At 40.1% G+C, this 26296-nt stretch overlaps 1 protein-coding gene across 8 annotated transcripts in view; it reads left to right on the top strand.

Moving 5' to 3' along the window:
- Positions 1 to 25918, top strand: part of SUPT3H (SPT3 homolog, SAGA and STAGA complex component) — a 279607-nt gene extending 253689 nt beyond the window's left edge. For all 8 annotated transcript variants that reach the window (XM_069805602.1, XM_069805606.1, XM_069805609.1 and 5 more), the window contains one exon: positions 24144 to 25918. In XM_069805602.1, the coding sequence (XP_069661703.1) occupies positions 24144 to 24185 (42 nt within the window). In that variant the 3' untranslated portion in view covers positions 24186 to 25918. The remainder of the gene's footprint in view (positions 1 to 24143) is intronic.
- Positions 25919 to 26296: the final 378 nt, after the last annotated feature.

Raw genomic sequence — 26296 nt, 5'->3', positions numbered from 1 at the left:
CCTTAACTATTAAAGTATAGAAAATGCAGTCATCTTTAAGAACTGCACAACTCTGTCATGTTAGATCCCCTTCAACAGCATTTGATATCTGATGCATCTTTTTATATGATGCTTATTAATAACAGTAATAATAAGAAGAATGTAATAGTCTCTCATTTTGTAGGCTTCAGCTTTATATAAGGTTGCCCTGTCTTACTGCACGCTGCAGATACCACTACTGCTTAGCTCAGGGTTGTGTGGACTACAGATGTTGATGATGAAGTTGTCAACTCGCTGTTGCCAAGTAGAATACAAAGAAATATTTTTTTTTTCCCATTTTGTTTTCCTGTAAGAATATCTCTTATCTTCTTTAATGCCATTGGGATGGTTGATCTCAAACCATGCTTTGAGATCCTCTGATCAAACACTGTATACTCTAACTGCTATTCTTGTGTACATCAATGTGGTCTCCGTATTTGCCGTACATTCCTGATGGTCAGAGACCTGCTCCGAAGCTTTTGGTGGTTTGTGATTCAGGCACTGGATATCTATTGTGTAGCCTGGTAATGTTTTCACACAATCCTTCTGTGTTCTGTATAATGAAGTCATAGCACTTGCTGTGTGACATCAAAGCCTGTTGAATGAGCGTAATCTAACAAACAATGATCACATTGTGTGTGTAAGCAGGGAAAAGAGAAGGCAAGTTATAAAGCAGGACCTTTTTTATTTACACAGCAATGTTTTAATAACCAGCAGATTTTGGGAAAATGGCTGGAAAAACAGTAAAAAGATAAATGTACTTATGTTTCAATGTTGTGATTTTTTTTTTTTTTTAACTAGTACAAAAGTTCATTTCTATGTATTTAAAAAAAAATACCCTTGAATTTCAGGCAGGATCCTGAGAGAGCGATTGGCATTCCCAATCAATGCTTGCCGAGATATTTTCTTTTTTTTTTTTTTTTTCTCCCAATCCTTCTATGGTACTATTAATGCTAACCTCCTTAGCTGCACACTTGGAACAGCCCGGTGCGATAGCTTTACTACAAAGGGCTTCTGTGTATTGCAGGAGTCAGGATATAGCACTCTTCTGACAGAAAATGCCCTGTAATGAAGGTGAAGCGTAGACATTATTTATTCCAAATACAGGATCTTTCCATCTGCAAGTTTATAGAGGCTGAGAAATTGTTGAATTTGGAGATTTGCAAATACAAATTACAAGCTCAACTCTGAAAATATTCCCTCCTGGAAAACAAGTCCTATTCCCTCTTGTGAGCATTATCCTTATGCAGCATTAGATCGGTCCAGAAGGTATTTTGAAGGTGGACAGCGTTGCTCATAAAGACACCGCACCACCCTCTCCTGGAACGAAGCAACTAAAACATTTTGATCCCGCGCTCGGGTACCTGGAGAGAACAGACTGTCACTTGTGTTGAATTACGTGGAATATTTTTTGTGTCTCTCCACCAGGTCCACTTTTTAGGCTGCAGCAGGTTAAAGTTAGAGCTGTGCAAACTTTGAGAAGCCTAAATCCAAATTAAGGCTGGCTCGCTTCCAGAAATGGCTGGAGCTGGCAAATTTAAATCATTTTCAAGTTGGAGCTGTTTTTCTCTGGGTTTTATGTCATCACTTATGAGTTAAAACTGAGGAAAAACCTGGTTGTAACCGATTTAACCTCTTTTTGCCTCTTGCCTTGGTCTAGAGTCTTTTTTCCATATGTGTGACTTGTTTGTTGAGAACTAACCACTGATGGGATTATACAGTGTGTCGAGTCTCTGGAATTGCCCATGTAATAAAGCACGGGATTTTAAAGCTTTTATTTTAAACCTTTATAGAGCATCAGTTGCTGAAGTATCTAGAAGAAAGTGATTCTTAAAACATTTTCTATAAAATAAATCATTTTTCCACTTTAATTTTTTATGCAATTCAGACATTAAATGACAATTTTAAAATTGACTGGTGTTGCCGACACATTGGGAGGTGTCATGCTTCTGGCTTAAGATCAGCAATAAATTAAAAGTTTCTTAGCACTTATGTTTTCCGAATTATTCCTGTGGTAGGGGGATAATTTATATGCATAATGAGTTTACAGGTGAGATCACTCTGAAGCCCCAAACCAGTGCCTAACTTTATGCATGTGGACAGTTATTATGCGTGTGGATAGTTGTTATGAACTGATCTGAGAGGCTCTGGAGAAGGGGGCCATGATCATATCATGGGAATCTGAGGAAACAGTTCACTTCAGTAAAATACAGGTGCCTGGTTAGGACCTGACCTTTTGAAGAGCTGTCCAAACATTTACTCACTCTCACAACACCCTCATGAAGTAGAGGATAAATATTATCTCAATTTTATGGAACAAGAAGGTGAGCACCAAGAGAGTCTGGATTAAAACTCAGGAATTTGTGGCATGCAGTTGCTTGCTTAATCCCTTAGACCATGGTGTTTGGTTTGTCAATAGTCCCGTGCTTCATAAACTAGACAAAACCTTTAAAATACCAATTAGTTTAGATAGGCAGGAGTTGAGTTCTCTGCGCATAACACAGAGATGAAGCCATTTCACATCATCATCATAGCCAAACTTGGTGAATTTTTTCCATATTTGTCTTAAAGGGAGGATTGCTCTTGAAGGTGGTAGTGTATCAAACAAACCCCTTCTTCTGGAAGAAGGGGAGCTTGAAAAAAGGGATGGTATTTCTATGTTACATGAAGTAGATCATCACTTCAGCCTTAATTTACCTACCAAAGCACATTGTTAGGGAAGCAATGCTGTACATGTAGTTATCTTGGTGAATGGTTCTATCGTGTTTGCATACAATGAGTTTACATTTGTTTTATGCAGAATAGAATTTATAAAGCATTTCTATCGTTTATGGCAAGTCCTTGTGATGCTTTCTGACACCCATCAGCTGAAACAAGGCTGAGAAGCACTGTAGAAATGACAAAGGCTACCACCATCATCTCTTCCAAACTGCAGTGGAACTGAAATGATACAGGACAAGAGGGCAAATGTTGAGAATTGAAAAAATAGAAAAACAGAGCAGCATGAAATGTCAAACCACATTTTTAAGGCACTTTTTACTATATTTCCATAAATGCATGAGGGAATTATGTTGCAAATACTTGAAACTGTTTATTTTCATTTTTGGCTTGATTTTCTAGCATTGAAAAAACCATGTCTAATGATCTTGAGCATTCTTAAAGAAAAAAATTATATTTTACATAATGGCTTGCATGTGTGAGTTCCCTCTGGCAGGAGCACTATAATTAGCCTGTCGTCTCTCAGGGAAGAGACTATCTGTCTTAAAGATGCAACAGCGAGTCTTGGCTGCTAGAGCTAGGAGCAGAACATTGTGATTTTGTTAAAAGATAAACATTATCCCTTTTCACTTATTCATCTTTCTCCTCTTCCTGCTCCTTTGGCTCAAAGCTAGCCTGGAGAAGCAAAGGACAGCTGAGTACAAACAGTTTTCTTCCTTCCTCATTCAGCAAGCCATGGCGAAAGATCTTGGCTTCTTGACATCAATAACTTTGCTTCAACTCAACTTGGAACTGTTTGGGCAGCCTTTCAAAAATAAAAAGGTACAATAAAAGGGGACTGAACTTCCTGTTTGACTTGTAAAGTAGCAGATTCAGCTAAGGCACACTTTCCTTTGGGATTGTCCATATACTGCCTGGGAGAGCCATAGAATCATAGAATCGTTTAGGTTGGAAGTGACCTTTAAGATCATCAAGTCCAACCGTTAACCTAACACTGCCAAGTCCACCACTACACCACGTCCCTGAGGACCACATCTACACGTCTTTCAAACACCTCCAGGGATGGTGACTCCGCCACTTCCCTGGGCAGCCTCTTCCAGTGCTTGACAACCCTTTCGGTGAAGAAATTTTTCCTGATATCCAATCTAAACCTCCCCTGGCACAACTTGGGGCCACCTCCTCTTGTTCTGTCACTTGTTACTTGGGAGAAGGGACCGACCCCCACCTGGCTACAACCTCCTTTCAGGTAGTTGTAGAGAGCGATCAGGTCTCCCCTCAGCCTCCTTTTCGCCAGGCTGAACAACCCCAGGTCCCTCAGCTGCTCCTCATCAGACTTGAGCTCTAGACCCTTCACCAGCGAGTCGAGGATGTGGAATATTATTCCTTTGCACAACTTTATTGTAGCTATTAAAAGACAATCAACCAGAATAGGGTGGTGGCAGACAGTGTTGTGTGTTTCAGTCTTTTGCGGTCTTGTTACTAAAGGAGAGTAATTTTGGTAGAAAGGCTTTGCTGCTTTTGGGTAGCCATGCGTGTCCTTGATCAGAGGAGGGGGAAGGAGAGAAGGAAGACTCAAAACCACCACAGAGTCAGAAAAATGTAACTGGTTTGAGCTGGCATAGCAGCGCTGATGTGTGTTAACTCTTGGTATTATCATGCCTGAGGTTTCGTTTCCAGCATCGACAAAGAAAGCTGTAATACAGGAGATGATCACATATGGCATCTTTCCAGGCCCAACTGGTTACATTAGCAGGGACTGGGTAAGAAGGTGAGGTTTCCAGTGGGGACAGGAGTGTATTGAATTTCATTTTGAAGATTGTCATGTACGTGTGCCACTCCATCAGAGAACGTGCTGATATGCTGGTGAAAGCTAACTACAGTGGCAAGGACATTTCTACATGGATAATGATATATGGACCAGGTCCCTTGAATGTACCCGTTGTCAAATTCTTTGACTTGTGCCATGTCCATCTATTCTTGAGCTTGCTTTGTGATCCTTCCGCTGCTGCTGTCCTTCTGCCCCTCTTCTCTCCCATATTGTGTAATTTGTCTGAACAGTATAATTTTCTTTTCTTACTCCTTATAACCTTCCCCTCTCCACCCCTCTGCTTTCCTGATAGTTTCCTTTGCCAAATAGTCAGAGATTTTCTCAATTCTGAGTTCCTATGTAAGCTGTAATTTTATTCTATTATGAGTGAGCACTGCTACTGCAGGCCTGGAACTGATTACTGTTTGCAGATATCCAGCATCACCAGCCAAAGAGTCAAAGACCAAAGAGACTTCTTGGAACCTTACAAGGTTTTCAAAATCACCTTGTTATCCCTTTCAGATTCCCCCTTTTGCTGGGAATTTCTTTTTTCTTTCAGTTGTATCCAGAATTCAAAGACCAAGTTTATCTTTTGAAGAGTTCTTATAGATATCGGTTACCTTCCCAATCAGTCCAAAACCTAAAATCTCATTTTAAATTAGCACCTATTTCCAGTCTTGGACATCCCCAAAAGACATTTATTATATCAGCATGAACTCTGTCTGCTCTTTTCTGCAGTGTATTTCAGACTTCTGGATTGACAGACCTTTGCTGGGAGGCTAAGAGCAAAGCTTTTGTGTGTTTTATGTTGGTGCTTGGCCCTGGTTGGAACAAATATTTTCATTGTTTTTGTAATATTTCAGTACTTTAGGTCTTCATCCCAGAAAGGAGAAATCACAAAACTAAAAGAAATAAAAAATAAATCAATCCCTTGGAAGGTTGAAAAAATTAGAGGCAAAAAGAGGAGTTTGGGGTTTTTTTATGAAAACACTAAAGAGAGGTTTGTGCTCTTCTGAAAACGCATGCTGAAATTTCTAGTGACTGGTTTTCCCTTTATGAAAGTTATACACTGCTATTGTGTTCTGAAAAGGTGGAATAATTAGGAACTGTGATATAGAAGAGGTCATACTGGCCAATCTGATAGCTCTTTTGCCTTTCAACTCCTGGAAATGAATACTTACAGGAAATATGATTTGAAAGATGGAGAAAACCATGGTGAACTAAGACTGAAATAGGTCTTTCTTCTGCTGTGTCAGTCACTTCCCTAGAGATCTCTCTAATAAATCTTGGTTTGCCATGATCACCCATGCATTGACCTTTATACTCTCCAGGAAGTTTCCTCAACAAAAATAAAAAAAAAATTTTGAAGTCACCATTGATCTAGCCATCTTCTTGCTGCTCTTTGCTCATTTCTTGGTAGTTTCTGTCCCACGCAGAAACACTTATTTCTGAGAATGGCACTGCTGGTCTGGCAGCCACAAAAAACAACTTTCTTAAGTGGTCTTGTATGGAATTGTATGTCTCATGTTAAGTCTCCTTTAGCATAAAATGCTTAATTAACCTGTATCTCTGGACTGGGTAAACGGATGCAAGTTCTGAAGATCTATTCCTATTCTTCTTCCTTTGGACAGTATATTGAAGGTCATTGACAGGAAACAAAGAATTAAATCAACTATCCTAGTTGTCTCTGAAGTTTTGTGGAAAAGCCATTTATGAATCTTGAATTCTGTTATTTATTAGGTCAGATTTGTTGCCCTTTTTCTGTGTCAGTGTCTGCCCTTATCTTTTTCTGTCTGTTCTCCTAGAAGCCCTTTGTTTCCAAGTTGGTCTTTTCAGGATGAGCCAGGTGAGTTAGTCTACAATTTTTGTTATTTCCTAAACATAGGGATACCACTGAAAAAAGGAACTCTATTGGCTGTATTACCTTCTGATCACTACTATTGTTCTTCAGATTAAGGATTAATACCCAGCTATTGTTGAACTAAATTAGTTCCTCCAATTACTCTTCTCCTGAAATGATTTGCTAAATCTTGATTTTCTATTCTCTGCTGCTGCTGGCACGAGGTTCTTTAAAGTCAGGGGGAATTTGGCTGTGACTGCTTTGCAAGTAGTACAAATAGGAGCAGATGTGTAGAAGACAAATGGTTGGTGCTGACCCGACACGCACACAAGGAGCATTTCGGTGGGGTTTACTTTCACTCTAGCACTAGGTCTAGTTGACCGAATGCCTGTTAGTGGTTGGAGTGCATCTTTTGATTTGGTTTTATCCAAAAGGAGTCCAGTTAGCGTGTTCTGAAATCATGCCACAGCGCAAACCGATGTGCAGTAAGTGGTGATGAATGGGAGATTTATTTCAAAACCACACCCCTGATCCAAACTAAAATGCTTCCATAGATGTATCCTTTTGTACCTGACTCAGACATCTCAGTAAATCCAGTAATGGGCTTATCTGGATCACCTGATGCTTAAATACTCCTGTGCATGTGGCCAAAAGGCTTCTTAACGTCACAACTAGACATGTTCTTTTCATATTAATATCACCATTATTGTGGAGACAGTCATAATTGCTGTTCTTGTAACTTGTATTTATGTAGAAAAGGAATACCAGAGAAATTCAAGTTAGAAATAAGGCACAAGGAAATTAACAGTGGAACAAACTACCAACTGAAATTCTGCATTGTCTAGTTCTTGATGACTCCAAATAGAGGTCAAATGAATTTCTGGAAAATATGCTTTTGTTAAACTGGTTACTGGCCCAAAATAGGGGCAACTGGCTGAAATTCTGTGGTCTGTGGTATACAGGAGGTCAGACTAGATGATCTAATTTTCCCTTCTGGCTTTAAACTGTATGAATGTGAGCAATTCCCCTGATTACAGGACACTTCTGGCCATTGAAAACTGCAGCATCGAGCTGTCAGTTACCGGTAGGGAACATCTGCTATTCTGCTGTCAAGAAATTAATTTTAGGGTATGACATTGTTGTATCATGGTTTATGATGCAAAGAACTTTATGTAAGCAAGGAAAAAAAAACCCCACCTCCTATAGCATGATTTAGATTAGGGCAACTGTGTATTGTAAACTTAGCCTTTGGTATTGCTTATCACAATTCAGATTCAAACTCAGAGCTGAAATAGAACTTTGTTTTAGAGTTTCAGTGCCGGGAAGGTTAACGGGTTATTGACAGCTTTAGGAATGAAATGTCAGGGTGGCAATTAGAGCAAACATGTATCATGAGCCAGCACACAGCATGGCTGGTTTTAATAGACACGGCAGATCTTCTGTAGTAACGCCTCCATTAATAGTGCAGTTATCACTGTTTCCAGATGGCATGATCGTAAACACACAGAGCTTTTGCAGGGACCTATAATTTATCCTTGATCCCTTCCTCCTCTGGATTCACCCAGGAGGAAGGCAAGTGGTACCACAGCCCACCCCAACTGTTTTTGGGTTTTTTTGCCAGGAAGTGTGGGGTGGGGGCAGGATTACATCTGGGGTTCTGTGGAGCCCACCAACAGACTGCTCCAAGTCTTTCCTGAACGAGAACATCCACTGCCCGTCTTAGCCGCCTCCTTCTCACTTCACTGTTTCACTTGTACTGGGCTGGTCCATGCCCCGTATTAGGAGGTAGGTTGCAGCTCCTCTGCACCCATTTTAGACCCTCAATCTGACTCTTCATTTTTTTCTTTTTTTTCTTTAAATCAACATTTTATTAACTAAGTAGGCATCTGTTCTCAATGAGTTTTACTCAACCACTGAAAAAGCATCATTACAGATAACTTGGAAAATTAAGAAATGGGAGATGTTTTTAACTGTATTCTTGACAAAGCATATTCCTTGAAAAATTCATAAACAGCTCTAGTCTTCACAGTGATTATGGGTTTGAACACATTTGGGAAGTAGAAAAAAAGGGGTGTCTCCTAAAGAAGAAAACTGCAGCAAAAATATGTTTTTCTCTTCCTATCTACTAATATAAAGGTGCAGCACTGTGAAAAAGCAAGTCTCAAAATATGCTGAAATGATACAATGTTCTTCTCAGAAATTGCAGATCCTACTGTTTCTAAGAAGTAGGAGATACAGATGGCAATTTTAAAAAATTTCCTCATTGTAGATGCATTAAGAAATTTTATGCTTCTCAGTTTAGATCCCTGGGTTACCTAAGCAAGTGTATATGTCAAAAGAGGTATCTACTTTTGGCTTTTAATTGTAAAAAAAGGAACAACATGCATTACCAGTGTATTTCTTTGCCATGTCTATCTTGCACATTTTGGAGGAAGGAGTGGGGAAAAGAAGGAAGGATCCAGCTTCTACTAAGCTCTGTTTGGTTTTGAACTGTTCGGGTATTTCAAAAGCCAACTCTGGCGCCTTAAATCTTGCTTTCATCAAGAAGACGGTAATTCAAAATAGTTAGCTGAATTTTGGTTAGTATAGCCGCAGGTCTCTTCATATCTCACTTTGTGCTATTTGTAAGTAAACACACATGATTTATAGGATATTTTATTTCAGTTATTTTGACTTTGCCTTTCACCTCTTTGACCTAGAAAATCTAGAGTACTTTAATAACCAGTGTCCTTGTTAGAAACTTATTATGTGGCTCTTTTTGGAAAGGCAAGTTGAATACGTGGCATAGTGTAAGGAATTTTGATGTAAATTGTTTAGAGATGCTGTTGCTTGACAAACCTTTTCTGAACAGGCCACATGGTAACTGAGAAATTGGAAGTCTTGGGCTGGACTGGATAATGGACAATAGATGCTTTCACTTCTGTTGCCAGTTCACATCCAATCTGTCAAAGATTGAAAATTGTTCCCTTTCCATACTGGGCAAGTGGCCTGTGAGTAATTAGTTGGTTGACTCTGCCTGGTGCCTGATTACAATTTGCCCACAAGACAAAAACACCACCCTATTTGGCACCCTGGCCAGTCGCTTCAAAAGCCAAAGCTGAATCAGCAGCCGTCTTCGCTATTCTCTTGCAGATCGGGACCAAGATATTTTATTTTGCAGTGTGGACATGCTTATATTTTGTTGTCCCCAGTTTTGTACTCTGTAACACCTGTCATAAGTACTACATGGAACATAGCAAAAAAGGGTCATTTCCTTAGGGATGGATGAATTTCATCCCCCTACAGAGGCCCAGGGTCAATGGTTCACCCCATCAACAGCTCCCCTTGAGGAATAAATATCAGCCCAAAACACCCTCTACTCCACAATATCTCTGCATTTACTAAGAGCTGTGTGAGACTCAGTCATGCATTTTCAGTTGACTCATACCCAGCTAAAGACAAAGGGAGAAAATATTACAGCAACTAAGTGACACCAACTTATCAAGGAAAAATAGAAGCTTACTAGAAATGACAGCTTGTGAGTTCATCCAGTCTCAGTGCAGGGCAAACCTAGGGGCCACCATTTCTGGGACAGAAACCCCAGCCTTTCACAAGGGGAATATTGCCAGAAAGGTGAAGTGGTTTTGAGTAATTTCTTCAATGGACTAGGCACAAGCATGCTTCTCTTTGACACGAAGGTGACGTGGCCTTTTTTTTTTCTTCTCCCTCTTGCTTTGTTTTCCTTAAGCAAACTGAATAATTACAGCCAAAAGAAAGAAAACTGCATGCTTCATTTATATTTAATATCCAAGATTGAACTTAAGCTTGTGGGAAGTATGAAATCTCACTCAAGCTTTTAAGGGCTCTGTGCCCCAGGTGCCAACTGCTGACTACTCCAATTTGGCATTTATGATCCTCCTGCTCCTATACACAAACACTGAATTTCTCCTGCATGGCCGGTGCCCCCTTTGGTATTGCCAAAACTCTTCTGTCCTACAACTATCATAAGCAGTAGACCCAGTTTTCTGTAGTTTCTGCAATGACTGCTAATACAGTTGTAGAGCCAAAAGCTGGTTGGGAGAAAAGTTTTGGATGGAATTATATCAAGACAGAGAAGCCCTTCACTTCTTTACAGAGGAAATGATGTCAGTAAGAGACAAGGACCTGCAGAAATAAGGTTGGAAAGAAAAACAGCACAGAGAGAGAGAGAGAGGTGCTGGGCAAAAATGAGAGTGATGACTTACGGAAGGGTGGGAGAGTGGGCAAGGAAGCAAGGGGTGGATAAGCTGAAATGAGGGGCAAAGACAGAGATAAACAGAAGGAAAGAGTTAATTAAGGTTAGAGAGAATAGAGGTGGTAATAAAGAATTAAAAAAAATGCTGTCGTGAGGAGTAAAAAAAGGTGAACAGGAAAATTTGTTGAAAGAAGAAAATGAAAAGCTTTTGGGTTATTGGGGAATATCTTGTAGATTCTAAGAAATGAGTCAATGGTGGTGCACATTTTAGAAAACTGAGAAGGAAATAAGAATGAAAAAGCAGAGAAGAAAGAAGAAATGTTTAAGTGGATATTATTTAAGGTTTATTTCTGAGCCTACTTAAAGTTTTAGCCACATAGTTTCTGGTGAAATGACCAGAAGTGAAATAGCTAAGATCACTAGTTGGCTTTCAAAATCTCAACATTAGAGTTTACTTGGTAGAAATGTTAGAGATTATATTACTATTATGCAATCATATATAATAACTAATGGCGAAACATACAAACTAGTATCTATATATATTACAAATATTGGCCAGCATGAAGAAAAATAACCGTCCAGTTACAAATTAAATATAGACTAACATAGATGGTTCCATGCCTTGTCTAAAACCAGAAGCGTAGGGAAATAGGCAAAAAGCATTTTTTTTTTTTATAACAAATTCCGTGTTTGTTTGGGTTCTTTTTTATTCTGAAGTTTACTGCTTTTGAGATGAGATAATTATGTGTTTTGGGAAAGGAGTGGTTGAGATGAGGAAATGCCTCTGTTGTTACAAATTGAACTTTTAGAAAGTCACACCTGCATTCAAGACTCAAGTGTTAGAATAGCTCCGGCATCCAAGAAAATACCGGGATTTGTGAAAGGACAAAACATCCTGAGTACACCTAGGGTGATGGACTCTTTTGAACCAGACTGTAAGCACGACAAAATGGTGCTTTGGAGCTCTAAGATCTTTTGAAGACGTGATTCCCATTACAGGTGCTGAACATTTGGAAGTACAACTCTGCTCTCTTAAAAGCCCAGCTGTGCTTCTAAGTCCATTTTAATTATAGCTGTTACTATCTATTGATAGGAGCAACACAAAATATGGGGCAACAGATCAATTCTTCACCCAAAGGCTATCTGTTACAAAGGCATGCCTGGGACCCTGTGTATATGACTATGTACCAATGTCTAAAAAACAGGTCTTAGCCCCACTGAGGTGTCTCACATTCTTCTCCCCCTAAAATCATGATCTTGTGTGAGAGAGAATTTTCCTTCCCACCCATAAGGATTTGAAGGAGGTGTTGAACCCACCAGCTGATGCAGCATGATAATCTGCAGTAATCCCTTACTAATTTAATCTGGTTTTTCCATTTCATCATCTTAGCATCTGAAGCCTAGTCTGGCTTCTCTTGACCACTCACCCCAGAGTAAATGGGAGGCTGAGGAGTCAAAATCCTCATGGTAATGGGCTACAATGGTGCGTACTCCTGCCCTGTACAATGAAAATCAGCTTGTTCTTTTACAGTACGTGCTGATGGAGGCTTCTGTGCAGTATCATTTACAGCCGTGTTGTCTTTGTAGATGCCTTCTACGATGTGAGAACACTGATGAGTGGAGGGGGAAGGGGCCAACCTTCCACTTACCATATGGAAAACATCTGTAACGGGCAACATAGCTCTTTCTAAAGAAATGTGTTGCTGTTTCATAGTTTCTTCAAAGTGTTACATAGACAAAAGGTATCATCAACTTGAATTTTTACCAGGGTTGACTGCCCCAGCCTCTAGAGCCGTTTACCGTAACACCAAAGTATTCTTTTAAACGAGACAGGCAGTAATGTTTGACACTGTCTCACACAAAAAGAATGTAACATCGACTGGAAAAGTATAGAGTAGTCAAAGTCCTCCAAAAATAAAACAAAAGAAACAATATCATGCCCTTTTATTGTGGCCCCTTAACTCTAGTCCTCTGAGAACAGCGCTGATTGATGTCGGTGATGCAACCTCAAAATTAATGTCAATTACCCAAAACAAAATGCACGAGCGATGTTAAGGGTCTGATTTCAGTCCACAAAAGCCAGGAAATTCAGAGCTACTGGAAAGCCGAAAACCTGGATTTGACATTCCCATCTTACCAGCAGCCATTCTGCTGGAGGGAAGAGGAGAAACAAAGAAAAAGGGAGTTACGCTGGTACAATAAATAATGTGACTGAGACAACACGCTGTCTCTTTGCTGAAGTCTGGATCCACTGGGTCCCATTAGCTTTAAGACCAGGAACTGCAATGTGTTCTAGGTTTGGGGCTCAGTAATTCCCCTACCACCTTTCTGCTTTTTTTAATATAAACTCTTTATTGCTTTAGTAACAATAACGTTTAACGAGACCTGACTAACTCTTCATTTACAGTAATTATTTACTGTTCTTGTATTTCCAGCCATCGGAAGTGGGGGCGTTGCTGTCAGCATGATGAGCGCATGTTATGTATTTGATGCAATAATTGCGCATCCGAACGGGATCGACCCCACACTCTTTGATAAATGAACATGCAGTAATCGAGCTGTTCTGGTGTCAGCATGCACACAAATCAAAATGTTCTAACATCAAAGAAGTACTTATGAAAAAACTTTCATACAGGATTTAAATATTCCTCAATGTTATTAAAAAAATATGGGCTGCGATATCATGAAAAGCCCTTGATGGAGTTACAAGCGGGTAATCCATCTCCCTATTCGTAAGCCTATATTTAATGACTGAACAATGGCAATCAGCCAGAAGAATCTCATGGCCTGGCCAGTTTGTTTTCAGACAAGTATCAATTTCATAGATATGCATATAAATGTATGTCTTCTGTAAAGCGGGGTACAAAAGAAAAAGATGAGATGTGATACAGAAGAAGAGAGAGTTTGATGTGATGGGTCAGACTGCCGAGATATTGTTAGTCTGAACTAGCATTTCAAAATAAGTTTCATTTAAGTAAAGTGTGCCATAGCAAGTAATGTGTATAAGTGGGTCTGTGGAGAGGGAGTACAGTATGGAAGTTCAGAGTCCGCCTAGTTACTTCCATTTTCTTCGCAAAGTAAATATTATTGCCCCCTCCACAGACCAATCAACATGAAACGACCAAAAGGAATTTTTAGCCAATTCTAGGAAGGACGTTTTGGAATTCTGCTATTCTCAGCAGCCGTCTGGTGTCTCTGGGATGGCCCGTTTTGCCAAGACGTTAGGCAGGTAAGGAATAGGCAGACAGAAAGACATTTGGAAAGATTATAGATAAGTTGAGCCACACGTTAGAGAGACTAGAAGTTCATCGTGCCTTGTGAACCAGCTTTTCCAACATATGAATGTGGATATAATGTCATTTTAAAAGTATAAAGTAAAAAAAAAGCCTGGCCTTCCTTGGGATCCCAGGTTTCGTAGTACATCCTTGCAGCTTGTAACTTGCCAGAAGCTCTTTGACGGTGCAGCGAGGGCTCTTTTCTGGACAGGCTGCCTTCCGCGGGAGCCTGTAAGGCTTTGATCAGTCTTTGCATGCTGGCCAATGTGCCGTTAGTGCTCGTTAGACCTCTGTCTAAATAGGTGAAGGAGTCTGTCTGTCCTGCAGGTAGCCGCTGTTAGGAACTGCTGGGGAGAGACCCAGGTCCTGGGGCAGCAGGACCAGTCCCTGCAGCACGAGTGGTGAAGAGGAGCAGAGTGCCCGCTTCACCTGTCCCCACTTGCTCGTTTACAAATGAAGCCACCCACAGTTGAGCTCTTCATACGCTCGGCATGTTTCAGCATCAAGATCCTAATTGTAGGCTGTCAGGGGATAGTAGTGAGCAGGGCCACTGCCACACAGACCAAGTCAGGGTACCTGCTATTGTTCACAGATGACCAGATCATTCCTGTCATCGATTTTTTTTCCTTCTCTTATTTGCTTTGCACATACTGAAGAAATCTGTTCTTCATACTCCTTTCTTTTCCACATCCTCATGCTTAGATCTGGCTTGAATGGGATAAATGTGTCATTACTTTGACATGGCTGGCCAATACTGAATGGGTTGTTACTTAAGGGAGGAGCATCCTTCTGTGATTATCACCAATTACAAGTAAAGTGTTAACTGTTCAAAGGAATTAACTGCTCTGCTTTATATTTTTTACAGGCACATTGCATTCTTTGCATAAGGAGTAGGACATCCTGCGAATAATTAAAGAATAACTTTTAATTGCCTAAATTATAAATAATTCCCGTCATCAAAAATCAAATAACTGTATCAATATATGCCTGGATTAAAGTTCAAATTGGGGATGGAGCTTTCTTTTGAAGGATAAAGGCATTTGGCTTTCATACCTAACGGACCATTTTTTAAGTTTGGATTTGATCCTGGTCTTCAGACGTTCAGGAAGGACCAGAAAATGTGTTTTGATTCGGGGCTATTTCTAATATAAATGCCATAAAAGCTGGTAGTGCATAATAATTTATTCTGCTGCTAAAGTATTGTTTTAACTGGTTAAACTGCCTCAGCACTTGGATTTTTTCTCCAGCGTGTTGCAGAAATACACGTGAAAGATCGATGGGATGCCATTCTCCAGCCTAATCCTAGGTAATTTATTCAGTTTTACCTGAGAGAAAGGTCCAAATATATGTTCTTCTGTTTTTAATCAGTCCAACTACAATTGATTCAACTTTTGCCTGAATAAGGAGTGAGTAGAAACTGAGCAAGAGCCTCAAGATTTGGCTCTTATTCATTAACCTCAGGGCAGACTTCATTTTGTATGATTTTTAAGCTATTAAAATGTTGGTTGGCTTCCATTTGAGCTCAAATTCCTAATATCACTAAATAATTATGTGTAGATGATGAAATGAAAAAACAGGCATGTAGTCTCCAAACGCGCATTTCAGTCTGGGTGGCTGAAATGGCTCATAACATTCAATGCATGAAAATGGGGTGGATTGAATAAATTAGCAGAATCACAAAAGGAAACCACTATAGGAAATAGTTTTACACGTGTAATCACTGAAATACTCTAGTGAATGTGTCAATCTGTACTAAATAAATATATTTGTTTATAGACATGCTCTGTATTAGCTTCCACTCTTTCACAGCACTTTGCCAAACAAAATCCCACTAGAAGTAGGATGTTCGCACCCGAGCAGGAGTTTCTTGGATAAATATTTTTTCTATATTGAGACCAAAACCACTTCTACAAATTTCAGACTTTGATTGAAATAGTATATTTCTTTTGCCTTTTTTTTTCTCCTTTTTTTTTTTTCCTTCCCATCTCCTCCACTGGCAACCACTGATGCATTACCTTAATTCCTCTTACCTCCCACCGCTCCGGTGAGCAGGCACCCGGCTGCAGACAGAGTGCATCAGTCAGTAAGGAGCACGGCTAGAAGTGGCCGCACCCGAATGCCGCCACCAGCAAAGGGCCTGGGAGCCTGAGAAAATTTCTCTGTTTACAGTCTGACTCGCTCTCTGCCCTGCGTTGTTGGTTGGGTTCGCATTTCCCGGTGAAACGCTCCATTGAATCAAAGGGAGAATAGGGATGCTGTGCCCTCTGCAGAGAGCATTCACAGGATGTTTTCAGGGGGTGGGGGAAGAGAACTATGTTGCAAAATGTCATTAGATGCTCCTTTTCATTACAGTTTCAGCAGTTTTAGGAAAAGAATGTAGGTGAACTGTCTTGTTTTGCCCCAATAATTTAATTTATTTCAAAGTAATACCCACTCCTCCTATCCAATAAATGCCGATTTCAGCATCCGTTTCTGTACATCTGGTATTTTAGCCATTATAATGGCAGATACAATGTAATGAAAATAATAATTATGGAATAGCATACAGTGTTTTCAAAACGCCGTGTATTAGCTCTGTAATCAAGCAATCCTCAAAAGGTTTTTACTGAGTGATAGTATTTCTGTTTCAAAGGCAGGGGAAGTCGAAACACAGAGACATTAAGTGGTTTGTCTGAGGCCACACAGCAAGTAAGTGTCAGAGCTGGGAGCTGAGCCCAGCCCTGGCTCCTGCCCTTGTACTCAGACGACTGTACCACACCATATTCTTTCCAAATAAATTTGCTAAAAATCATATGCTGAGCTCGTGAGCAGTAGTGACATGGAGGGGCAATTTAACCTCTTCTGTCACTTCCTACAGAAAAAAAACCCCTGAGCCTCTGCAGCAGTAGAAGGAAACCTTAAAAAGTCAAGAAATGCCATCCTTGGAGAGAGGGAGCCATCCAGGTTATGTCATGCTGAATTGCTCTCAGGCTGAGGAATGTTTTATTATGAGCGGTATATTTTCACATGGGAGTGCTGTGACTGTGCCATGCCCTGAGTCATAAACCAGAGGTTTCAGTATCTAACCGTACCTGAAGTCTTCTCTTTGTAAGTCTCAAGGCTTCTAGCTGCAACTTCATTCTCAGACATAATAAAGTTGCCCACATACGTTATTGCTGCTGTACAGCTCAAGCAGCAAGTTGAGACACATCGGAAGAGGAGAGACGTTGGCCTCTGAGCAACTCAAAGCTTTTTGACCAGTTTGACGTAAGGCGGTAAAATTATTAGTGAACTAACCGCGATGCTTGCGAGATCAGGAATACTCGGGAACCACTGCATTTCCATTGCGGTGGGGGGGATTAAGCTTTCCCAGTTGCGCTGGGGTCCAGCCGGTCGTATCCATCGAGGTCCGGTGCCCCGTGGAGACCTGCCGTGTGCTTTGCCAGTAGCACGGCATGGGCAGACAGTTACGGGCCGTTGGACCCACGGCAATAATAACTTGCTGGATTTTGGCTTGCTCCGCAGGAGAAGCGGCTCACTCCTTCAGACCAGGGAAGGGTGGTGATGGAGCCCAGCTACAGGTTTTTGCAGCCCAGGGGAAGGAATTCCTCCCTCTGACTGTGAACGGAGAGCAGCATCTGGTTGAAGTGGGGCTCAGAAGAGGAATTTCTATGTGTGCGAAGCAGCGTCGCCTTTTCTCTGACAATTAAAAAGGGTTTCTTGCTCTCAGACAAATAAAGCCTATTAAAGCTGGTGGCAGTGATGGGAAGAACTTTGTGAAAATATGTTTGTTTTGCAAAGCTGGCTGCCAAGTATTGTTTTATAGTTCCATTTTTTTCCTTCTTTCTCCACTGTTTACAGTACCCTCTGAGAAACTTAAAATGATCTCTCCCTACCAATTTTGTTCTTTTTTTCTTTTGGCAGACATTGGTACCCCACTCCCACACCCCAGTTCTTGCTGCAACAGAAGCCATGATCCTTTTGCCTTGTTTTTCTTTCTTATAATACCAGCCCAGCCCTGAGAACAGCGTTTGCTAGTTAACTGCAGCATTGCAAATTTGGCCAAATGAGCTGAAGGACAGGCATACAAGCCCTACATTTTGTTCTCCTTCCACTGGTGGTATTGCATGAGGTGTCTGAAAAATACATTTGGTCCTTGTTTTTCAGAGATCCTATGTTTCCATCAGCCTTGGGAATGTCGTTATTCCCAGTAGCAGAGAGCAACAATAAAAGAGCTGGGTAGCTGAGATCTAGACTATGTTCTTTAACAGACTTGGATGATATATCTTGGATATATCTTGTTCCTGGACACAGCAACACAGTTTTATGTGATTATTGAAAAGGTTTATGCTGCTGGCAGATAAAAGGTAAACCAAAGCCCAGAACTGACTTCTCTGGAAAGCATTTTGTTACAAGCTGTTGAAGGGTGGTTTACTGAAGCAGTGCTTTTATCAGTGCGTGATGTTCGTGGTCGCCTACGTGAAGCGTGCTGGTGATCTCGGCCCCCCCTTTCCCAGAGGGCAGGTACTCACGGCGGGGAACCCGCTGCTGTCGCCGGTGTCTCACTGGACGTGCAAGACTCAGGGAACAGACCTGAGGAGGAATAAAGTTGGTTTGTTGGCATTTCTTACACCTAGCAGCCGTTTCTCGGGGGCTCGCTTAAGCACAAATGTGGTTGTGCTTCCAGAGGGACCATTACTGTAAGGATAAATGGATGCTGTAGCTTTCAGCACAGCGGTCTGGCCCCATCGTAAATGAAATCCATGAGATTTCGTGAATACAGCAGGGCAGATCATCCAGAGCGTTTTACAAGTTCGTAATCTACTAAACCTGGGTGTTCACAGATATATATTTGGGATTTGTTATTCATTATTGACCATGTACTAGATACTATACACATAAAACGTTCCCTCACCCTCTGAGTAATATCAGACATCTGTGCTTTGGCTACTGATTAAAGATGGGTTTGTAGAATTAGAGCCTTCGGTGCTATTGTTTTAAATTGGAGAGAGAATTAGACGTTATATTTCTTTTGCAACATGTATGCACTTTTAATAAGAGTTTATGTCCGCACAAATTTATTTAAACTTAAACAGAAGCAACTAATTCTAAACAACATATGGATTTTCTTTTTTAAACAACGTTGCTTATATTTTGCCTCCTAAACTAATTATTATTTTAATCTCTAAATAAGCTGACACTTCTTTGCATGTGGTTTGTCTATGCAGGCTGGGAAAAATTAGAGGAGTAACCTTTTAATCACAGGGGTTCTAATGTAGATTTTTTTTTTATGTACAAAGAGCTATGAATCTGTCCAGGAAGACTTGTTTGATATTATGGCGGGCTAATGAAATTTCAAAGTTAACATTCCCCAAATAAAATGGAAAGAAGACACAGGGAGAAAAGGAGCAGATTTAAAATTAGAGAATCTTTGTGGTTTATGGGTTCCAGGTTATTTGGAATGGAATGAAAGTTAATGCTACATCCTTTTTTCCATCCTGCCAGCCAGTGTCTGATCCAAGAATGTCTCTTATTTAAAGGGCAGGGCTCCCTCCACTGTTCTTAAATAAAGGCTTTCACTGTCTGAGATCCAATCCTCCCTGATTTTCACAGTAACATTGTAAGACTGCATGAAGAGAATTACTTAATGAAAAGAAGTTTTGCATATGATTCCCCTATCATAAGCCTGTTCAAGTCATATGGTTCGATTTACATTTATGCAAATATAAGAGAATACAGTAAAATTACCAAAGGAGGAAAGGACCGTGGCATGTCACAAACAAGATGTGCCTATTTGTATTTATGTTTGCTAATGAAGTTCAGCCAGGACTTGCTCTTTGATTTGGATGTCTCTGTCTGCCATTCCACTTTATGCATTGTAATTAAACCACTTGCCCACACACATACAAGAGGACACCAAGAAAGGGAGACTTGAAGTTTTAAAAATGCTGTTCTGTAACTTGCTTATGCAGGACCTATAATTCAGGATTTATCATCTTTAAGTGATACAACAGACCTGTGGTATGACATTGTGCCTTAGCTTTAATGTAAGCAGAACTGCAGGCTTAAACCAGTGGAGGACTTGGCCCAATAAACTTTAGTGTCTGGGATGCCCACTGGAGGTGTTTTACCCTAGACTTTCCAAATTTTATCCCAAAAAAGAATTAAACATCAGCCCACTCAAAAATCACAGCTGTTTCTTTTCCTCGCCAAAATTATTCTTTCTTATCATGCTACAGCTGTGAAATTATGCACTGGTGTAAATTGTTAACTGGGAACCATTTCTAGCTAAGGTGCCGGTTCAGAAGTCTTAGTTTCTAACCTGGTATGTCACTTAATTGAGGAGTACTCACATCTTCAGGTTTGGCTGGGACTTGTTTCTGTAAATCACAGCTTCAGTATCTTTTGTGTTAATAAGCATGTGATTATCTGCCCCTAAATTGATCGTATGAACTCTTCAGTAAATGTTTCATTTCATGTGACCTACTGTACTGTGAGAACAGGAGTTTTGCTGCCCTCTTCATGGAATGATTCTTGGTGGTCCTTCATAATACGCTACCTCAGGCCACCACCACAGGAGAGTCATGGGACCAAAAAAGAGAGTAGAAAATGGATGATTTTTCATGAAATTTGAGGAGTTACTTGAGCATGGCCTCTTGTTCCAGGTTGCCTTTTTAAGCTGTTAGTTTTCCCTTCTTTCACCAAACTAAAGGCAAAGCTTGGTCTTGCTTTTAGGTGACTGACAGCAGTGAGGACTGCTCATCTTTTCTGCTTCATTGTACCTCCTTTCAGACTGCTGGAGAAAAAAACTGTCTTCATTGATTAAATAATGATAACATTCCCAGAGAAGATCTTTAGATCAGAATCCAATGTGCTTTGATAACTTGAAGGAGCATCATTTTGAAGGTAGGGTTCCTATACTACAGGCAAATAGAGGATGCCTGAGATGCCATGAGGAGGTTCTTCACCTGGTGCCTAGATGGGCTGGGGTCGGGACTGGGCAGTAGCGGACTAAGCAGCAAAATCAGCATGGCTCTCCCCTAAATGGGAGCAAGTGGCAAGAGTGGACTGAGCAAGGTGAAGGTCGTGTTTCTGCTTTCACTTTGGTCCAGCCTGCTTAGCCTCTGGTTGTGGGTAGCAGCAATCTGTCCTTTCACCTTTAATGAGGTCAGAGAAAGGGATGCAAAATCTTGTCGTATAATAGCAAGGAGCAAGAAGAGTTTCTGTGAGGGCTAGATTGGCCAAATAAGGTTATATCAACTTTTCAGAGCCTGGAATCCTTTCTGGGAAGGTGAACTGCGGAATTTGTGCCAAGCTAGGTGATTTCCCCTCTCTAAAAGGTGGTCCCTTGGCCACCTGTGCACAGAGCGGTTACAGTAACAGCCTGACGGACCTTCAGCCATGGCAAAGAGTCAGGCCACAGCAGAAAAAATCAAAGCACAGGCTGGTAGACAGTAAATTTGGAGAGACAGCACACAAAAATATTTGGATGCAGTAGACACTTTTCCAAAAAGGGCTCCAGGAGGGACCGAGGGCTTATGTTATCTCCTGACATAGGGCTGTAGCAAGACGTATCCAGCAAAATGGATGCAGCTATGGCTTGCCATTTTAATCCCACATCAAGAGTCTGCATCATCCTCTATCTGTAATTCTGAGCCAAATAATCGTATTTAAAAAAAAAAAATGGATACTGCCAAAGTGGCATAAAGCACCCAAAAGTGTCATCCAAACCCTTTACATTATATCAAACCACATTAAATGACTGCCACATACGTACGAACTCTCTCTTGCAAGGGCACACACACATGCAAGTTTTATCAAAAACATCTTGTTCTTTCTCTTCACAATTCTTGGCATGTAGAGATATGTCTTTTAGTATCACAAATTCAGCTGTATGTATCTTAAAGATATATGGTGTAACTCAGAACTATGGGATCACTGTAAAATAGTTCTGCTATGCATAAAAGCATTTCAGAGGTTAACCTTTATTATCTTGTAATGTATCAAAATACGAACGAAGTGTTATCTTGGTATGGAACGGGATGAATCAAAGTCCCTCCTCTGAAATACTGATTTTCAAAACAGTTACCTTTAAGCTGAGGTTGAAGGTAAAGATTGTTTCTGGGTAAAATGCTTCAATTTATGGCTAAATTCTGTAATAAAATGTGCATGTATCAGAATCACTTTCTCTGGCTAGGGGAGGAAAAATGTGTTGTTTTCATTATTGCTGAACTTCAAAATGGCTTAAGGAATTTTGTTGGTCCTTTCCAAAGAAATTGAACTTCAGGCAGAGATTAAAGTAGAGGAAATTTCAGCCCAAGGGCAAATGTTTCAGAAAGTTTAAAGAATGTGAAACAGGGAGTTAAGTAGGAAATAGTTTTCAATCCTAACTATAGTCACACTAGTTATAATATATTGCTAAATATAGACTGGTGGGTGTGTCCAACTTTCTGAAGGTGTTATCCTCCCTCCTCTGAAACTTGCTTCTAAAATGACCTTTTCAGGGATATAACTAACCGTATAATATTGCCCATGTTGGAAAATGTTAAACTTCATTATTTCCCAGGTGAGCCCAGCCAAGCCCAACTTTGCTTTGCAACCAAAATTCCTTTCACAAAATTCAACCTTTTATCTTTCATGTGGATCCAACTTTATATTCGGGTTCGTTTATCTTCAAGCAAACTGCACAATAGCCCTGAATATTTTGTTTATGTGTTAAAGGTTGTCACTTGGGTTATAAAGCTCTGTAAAAATATCGGGGTCAAGCAGCTAAAAACATTACTTTTGCATCGACTTCAAAATGCCAGCCATAATGGTTTGGGCAAGCTGCAGATCCAAACTCCCTTGGACTTGATGCTTGTGGTTGTGGGAATATATTGGATCCTTTCAAAATTATTGGCTAGTCTGTTTTTGTGCATTTCATGTTTGGGTATAGAGTCTTTGGATTTATTTTTCATTTTGTTTGCGGTGATACTGTCATGTCTGATGACTGGCTATATATCCCAGAGCTAATATTCTGCTCTGTGACTTTAATGCCATATGCTGCTAGATCTTTATATTGAAGTATGGTGTTAATGTAAAGGATGCTGTAATGAACATCTTGTACATATTTCCTTTTGCATATTCAGTGTCTGTAAATGTCTCTCTGAATACATGCTTGCTGTTTTTGAAACCATTTCCTTACAGTTCAGTATAAATACTATTTATAGACAAAGTTGTTTGAGGTTATCCTTTGCTCTTAATGATACTCCTCTAATTCTAGTTTAGGAGAGGAGAAATTGATCTCGCTGAAATTAATTCGGAAATTGGTAGAGCCACTAAAAATGGGAGTTATATATGGCACTTCCTAAGTGCTTGAACTTAAGAGGTACAAAATAAATCTGACGAAGCACTAACTGTAATGAAAGAGATGACTATATTTTCATTTTCAAAACTGAATGACTGCTGAAGGTGAACCAAATAAAGCAAAAGTGTTTAAACTCCTTTCCTCTTTGAAGATATCATTAATATCACAAAAAAAACCCCAAACCCCAAGCAATACATTTTTAAACTGAGAATATCCCCTTAAAATATAGGGTTTCCAGTGTGCCTGGCGTAAAAAGGCATAGTTTCCTATATTGATTCAGAAGAGATGTTAAAAATGCATGAAAGGTATTTTAGTGAGACAGTGTCACAGGATCTTTTAAAATTGTTTTCTCAAATGCTCTTTAACCCTTGTGCTTCTTTACCATTGGAAACACTTGATCCCAGGTTACAATATAGGGGATATCAAATTATTTTGTACTGACCAGAGGGCCTTTAAGATTAATTTGGTTTTGGGGGATGGGGATTATACCAGTGTCTGTTTATTTGGCTTTAGACTCAGACTATAAATAAGGTTTGGAAAACTGTAATTATTCCGTAATTTTTAGACTATTAAGGTAGGTTAGAAATGATTCTTGAACATAGTGAATAGAGAACACATGCTTATAAAGGACAAACAGATTCAGCATAATAGTGTGTTTTTGGCCTCATCTATTTTGCAGGCAATTAACAAAATAGGATGTTACATTTTTGCATATCTCTTGCTCTCCTGAAATAGAGCCACTAACCACTTGTTAACCACACTGATTTTTTAATAGACAAAGTGGTCGCTTATAGCTTCCCCACCAGAAATGTTCAGATTAAGCACACTATTAGATTGCAGCCAGAATAGTCTACAAAACAGGAAGAAAGCCTTGCCTTTCTCTCTGCCTTCTTCCCTTGTTTAAGTTAACGTGATAATTCATTACAGATTTTCTCTTTCTTTGACAGAGTGCCTACCGCAGGAACGGGATGACTTTTCTCGCCTGCTAATATGGATGTGGCTGCAGCAACAGGAAAGACAGTGTTATATTAAGGTGATTTTCTTTTCCCCTCCGTGGAAGGAAAAAAAAATACAAGCTCCGATGTCTCCGTGTACCAGTGAGTGGGCTGGTTTGTTGTGACTATCTGCTGGCTGACTCTGTCTCTTTTTCCAGCCCCCTCAATCGTTATTCTTGTTTACTAGCTGGAACATTTAGCTAATTAATGGCAGGATGTTTGGGATAGCGTGTAGGTGGACAAGAATACAGATCAGACAATGCTGAAGTTTGCAGGGGACTTGCTGCTGTCAGCCTCTTTCTGAAATAGGATGTCATTTTTATTTAAGTGTTTGGAAGTCTGTATGTTCTCCTAGAGATGTTTTTTTGTAAAGCAGGATGGGGCAGAAAGAGGCCAGAGATAGACTGGGTTATATAGGTTATATAAAGGTTCTATAGGTTTTCCTTGTGATTTTTACAAAAAGAAAAACTGTTTTCCACTATTTTCCACTGATTTCTCGCAGCTAATTTTGAAATGTTCAGACAGCGTAACCCGGTTTAACCCAGTGAGCGGCTTCTTGATGAGAGTAATAGCGAATTCAGATCCAAAGATACTCAGAAAAAAGTTCAGGTAAACTGTACTTTACCAGTTAGAGGCTTGTCTTTCTGCAGACCCAAGGATAGACTAAGTGGTTAGTCCCAAGTTCTCCATATTTACATCTCCTAAGGCTCAAGCCATCACTCTCTGAAATCAAGGAAAGCCTTTGCAGTGATTTGGCACTGGATTGGGCCCCTATTTAGAAAAATACATCCTGAAGTATTGAAATAACTGTGTCTGTCCCAGTGGTTGTAGGCAAAGGCTTAACGTTATGTACTTGCTCAGCGTTTGCTGCAGGAAGCAGATGTTGTCTCTGTTGTTGACAAAGGCAGCGTTACTGTTGGATTTGGTTAAAGAAGAAACGGGCCCTTTTTTGCCTTTTTTATATTTTAGTTCACGTTGTTTGTTTTCAGCTTTATTTTTTAAATCTCAGTCCCTCCCTCTATGCTTCTTCCCGTCCCCTGCTCCTCCAGCCTTTGCTGGCCTCACAAACACATTCATTTCTTCCCATAAAAACTGTACAAATATAGAGCTAACCACGATGATGCTTGACCCGAGAAAAGGGCTCGTGCTTCAGCCCGTCGTCAGGATCTGCAGGCATGTACTGCTGGTGTCCCTGTGGTACCCCTCTGGCCCCGGGGTCTGCTTCAGCCGCTCTTAGCCGAGGCTTGAAATCTAACTTAAACCTCAAATTAAGACAGAGCACTCAAGGGATCGAGAGGAGATCAGCAAAATATTACTTTTCTCCAGTGCAGCCGTCCTCCTCTTTTGTGCTTAGTATGTGAGGTCTTAATTTTTACTCCCACTGTATGCTCTTGTGGTCATTTGTAAGTGGTTTTGTTGCCCTGCTTTCCTGGACCTGCTTGCAAAAACTTTTAGAAAAAAATATATATTCTAAATAAACAGAAAAATGTCTCTTCTCTTCGCAACCAAAATATCGTGAAAGTGAACTTTGTACGTCAAATATTACTGCTGTTCATAAATAGCTTTTTTCTTTCACCTGCTTACGCTTCTGTTTTCTGGAATTAATCTGTGTGTAAAGGACTAAAAGTAATGTGTACAATGCGGTGTATTAAACGAGGGGGGGAAGTTTTCTGATGTTCCATCTGTGCTTCTTGAGATATATGATTAAACTTTTCTTTTTATCATCACTCTTATTTTTGTTGGCGTCCTTAATCATGGAAAATTATATGCTTGCTGTAAACATCCAGACTTTTTAAAAGGATACCAGCATTTATTGTATTTGGTTTCGATCTGCAGGGATACAGACAGAAGAAACCGTTTCAGGCACTGGGTACTGGAATCAAAATTCCTTCCGTAGCTGTATCTCTCCCAGATTTTACATTTTAAAATATGCATAAGCAGGAAAAATACTGGCACTTATTTTTTACTGGTCTACTTAAAGTCCCAGAGAATGAAGACTCAACATACATTTCTCTCAGAAATATGACAGATCATGTTTTTGTTGGTCTGCTGTATGTTTGTCTATCTTGAACAGTCTGACAGGCAATTATTTATAAAATCTGGGT

The sequence above is a fragment of the Haliaeetus albicilla genome, chromosome 18 (genome assembly GCF_947461875.1).
Source record: "Haliaeetus albicilla chromosome 18, bHalAlb1.1, whole genome shotgun sequence".
In the NCBI taxonomy this organism is placed as follows: domain Eukaryota; kingdom Metazoa; phylum Chordata; class Aves; order Accipitriformes; family Accipitridae; genus Haliaeetus; species Haliaeetus albicilla.
Note: the sequence above shows the minus strand (reverse complement) of the source record. Positions and strands in the feature narration are given on the sequence as shown.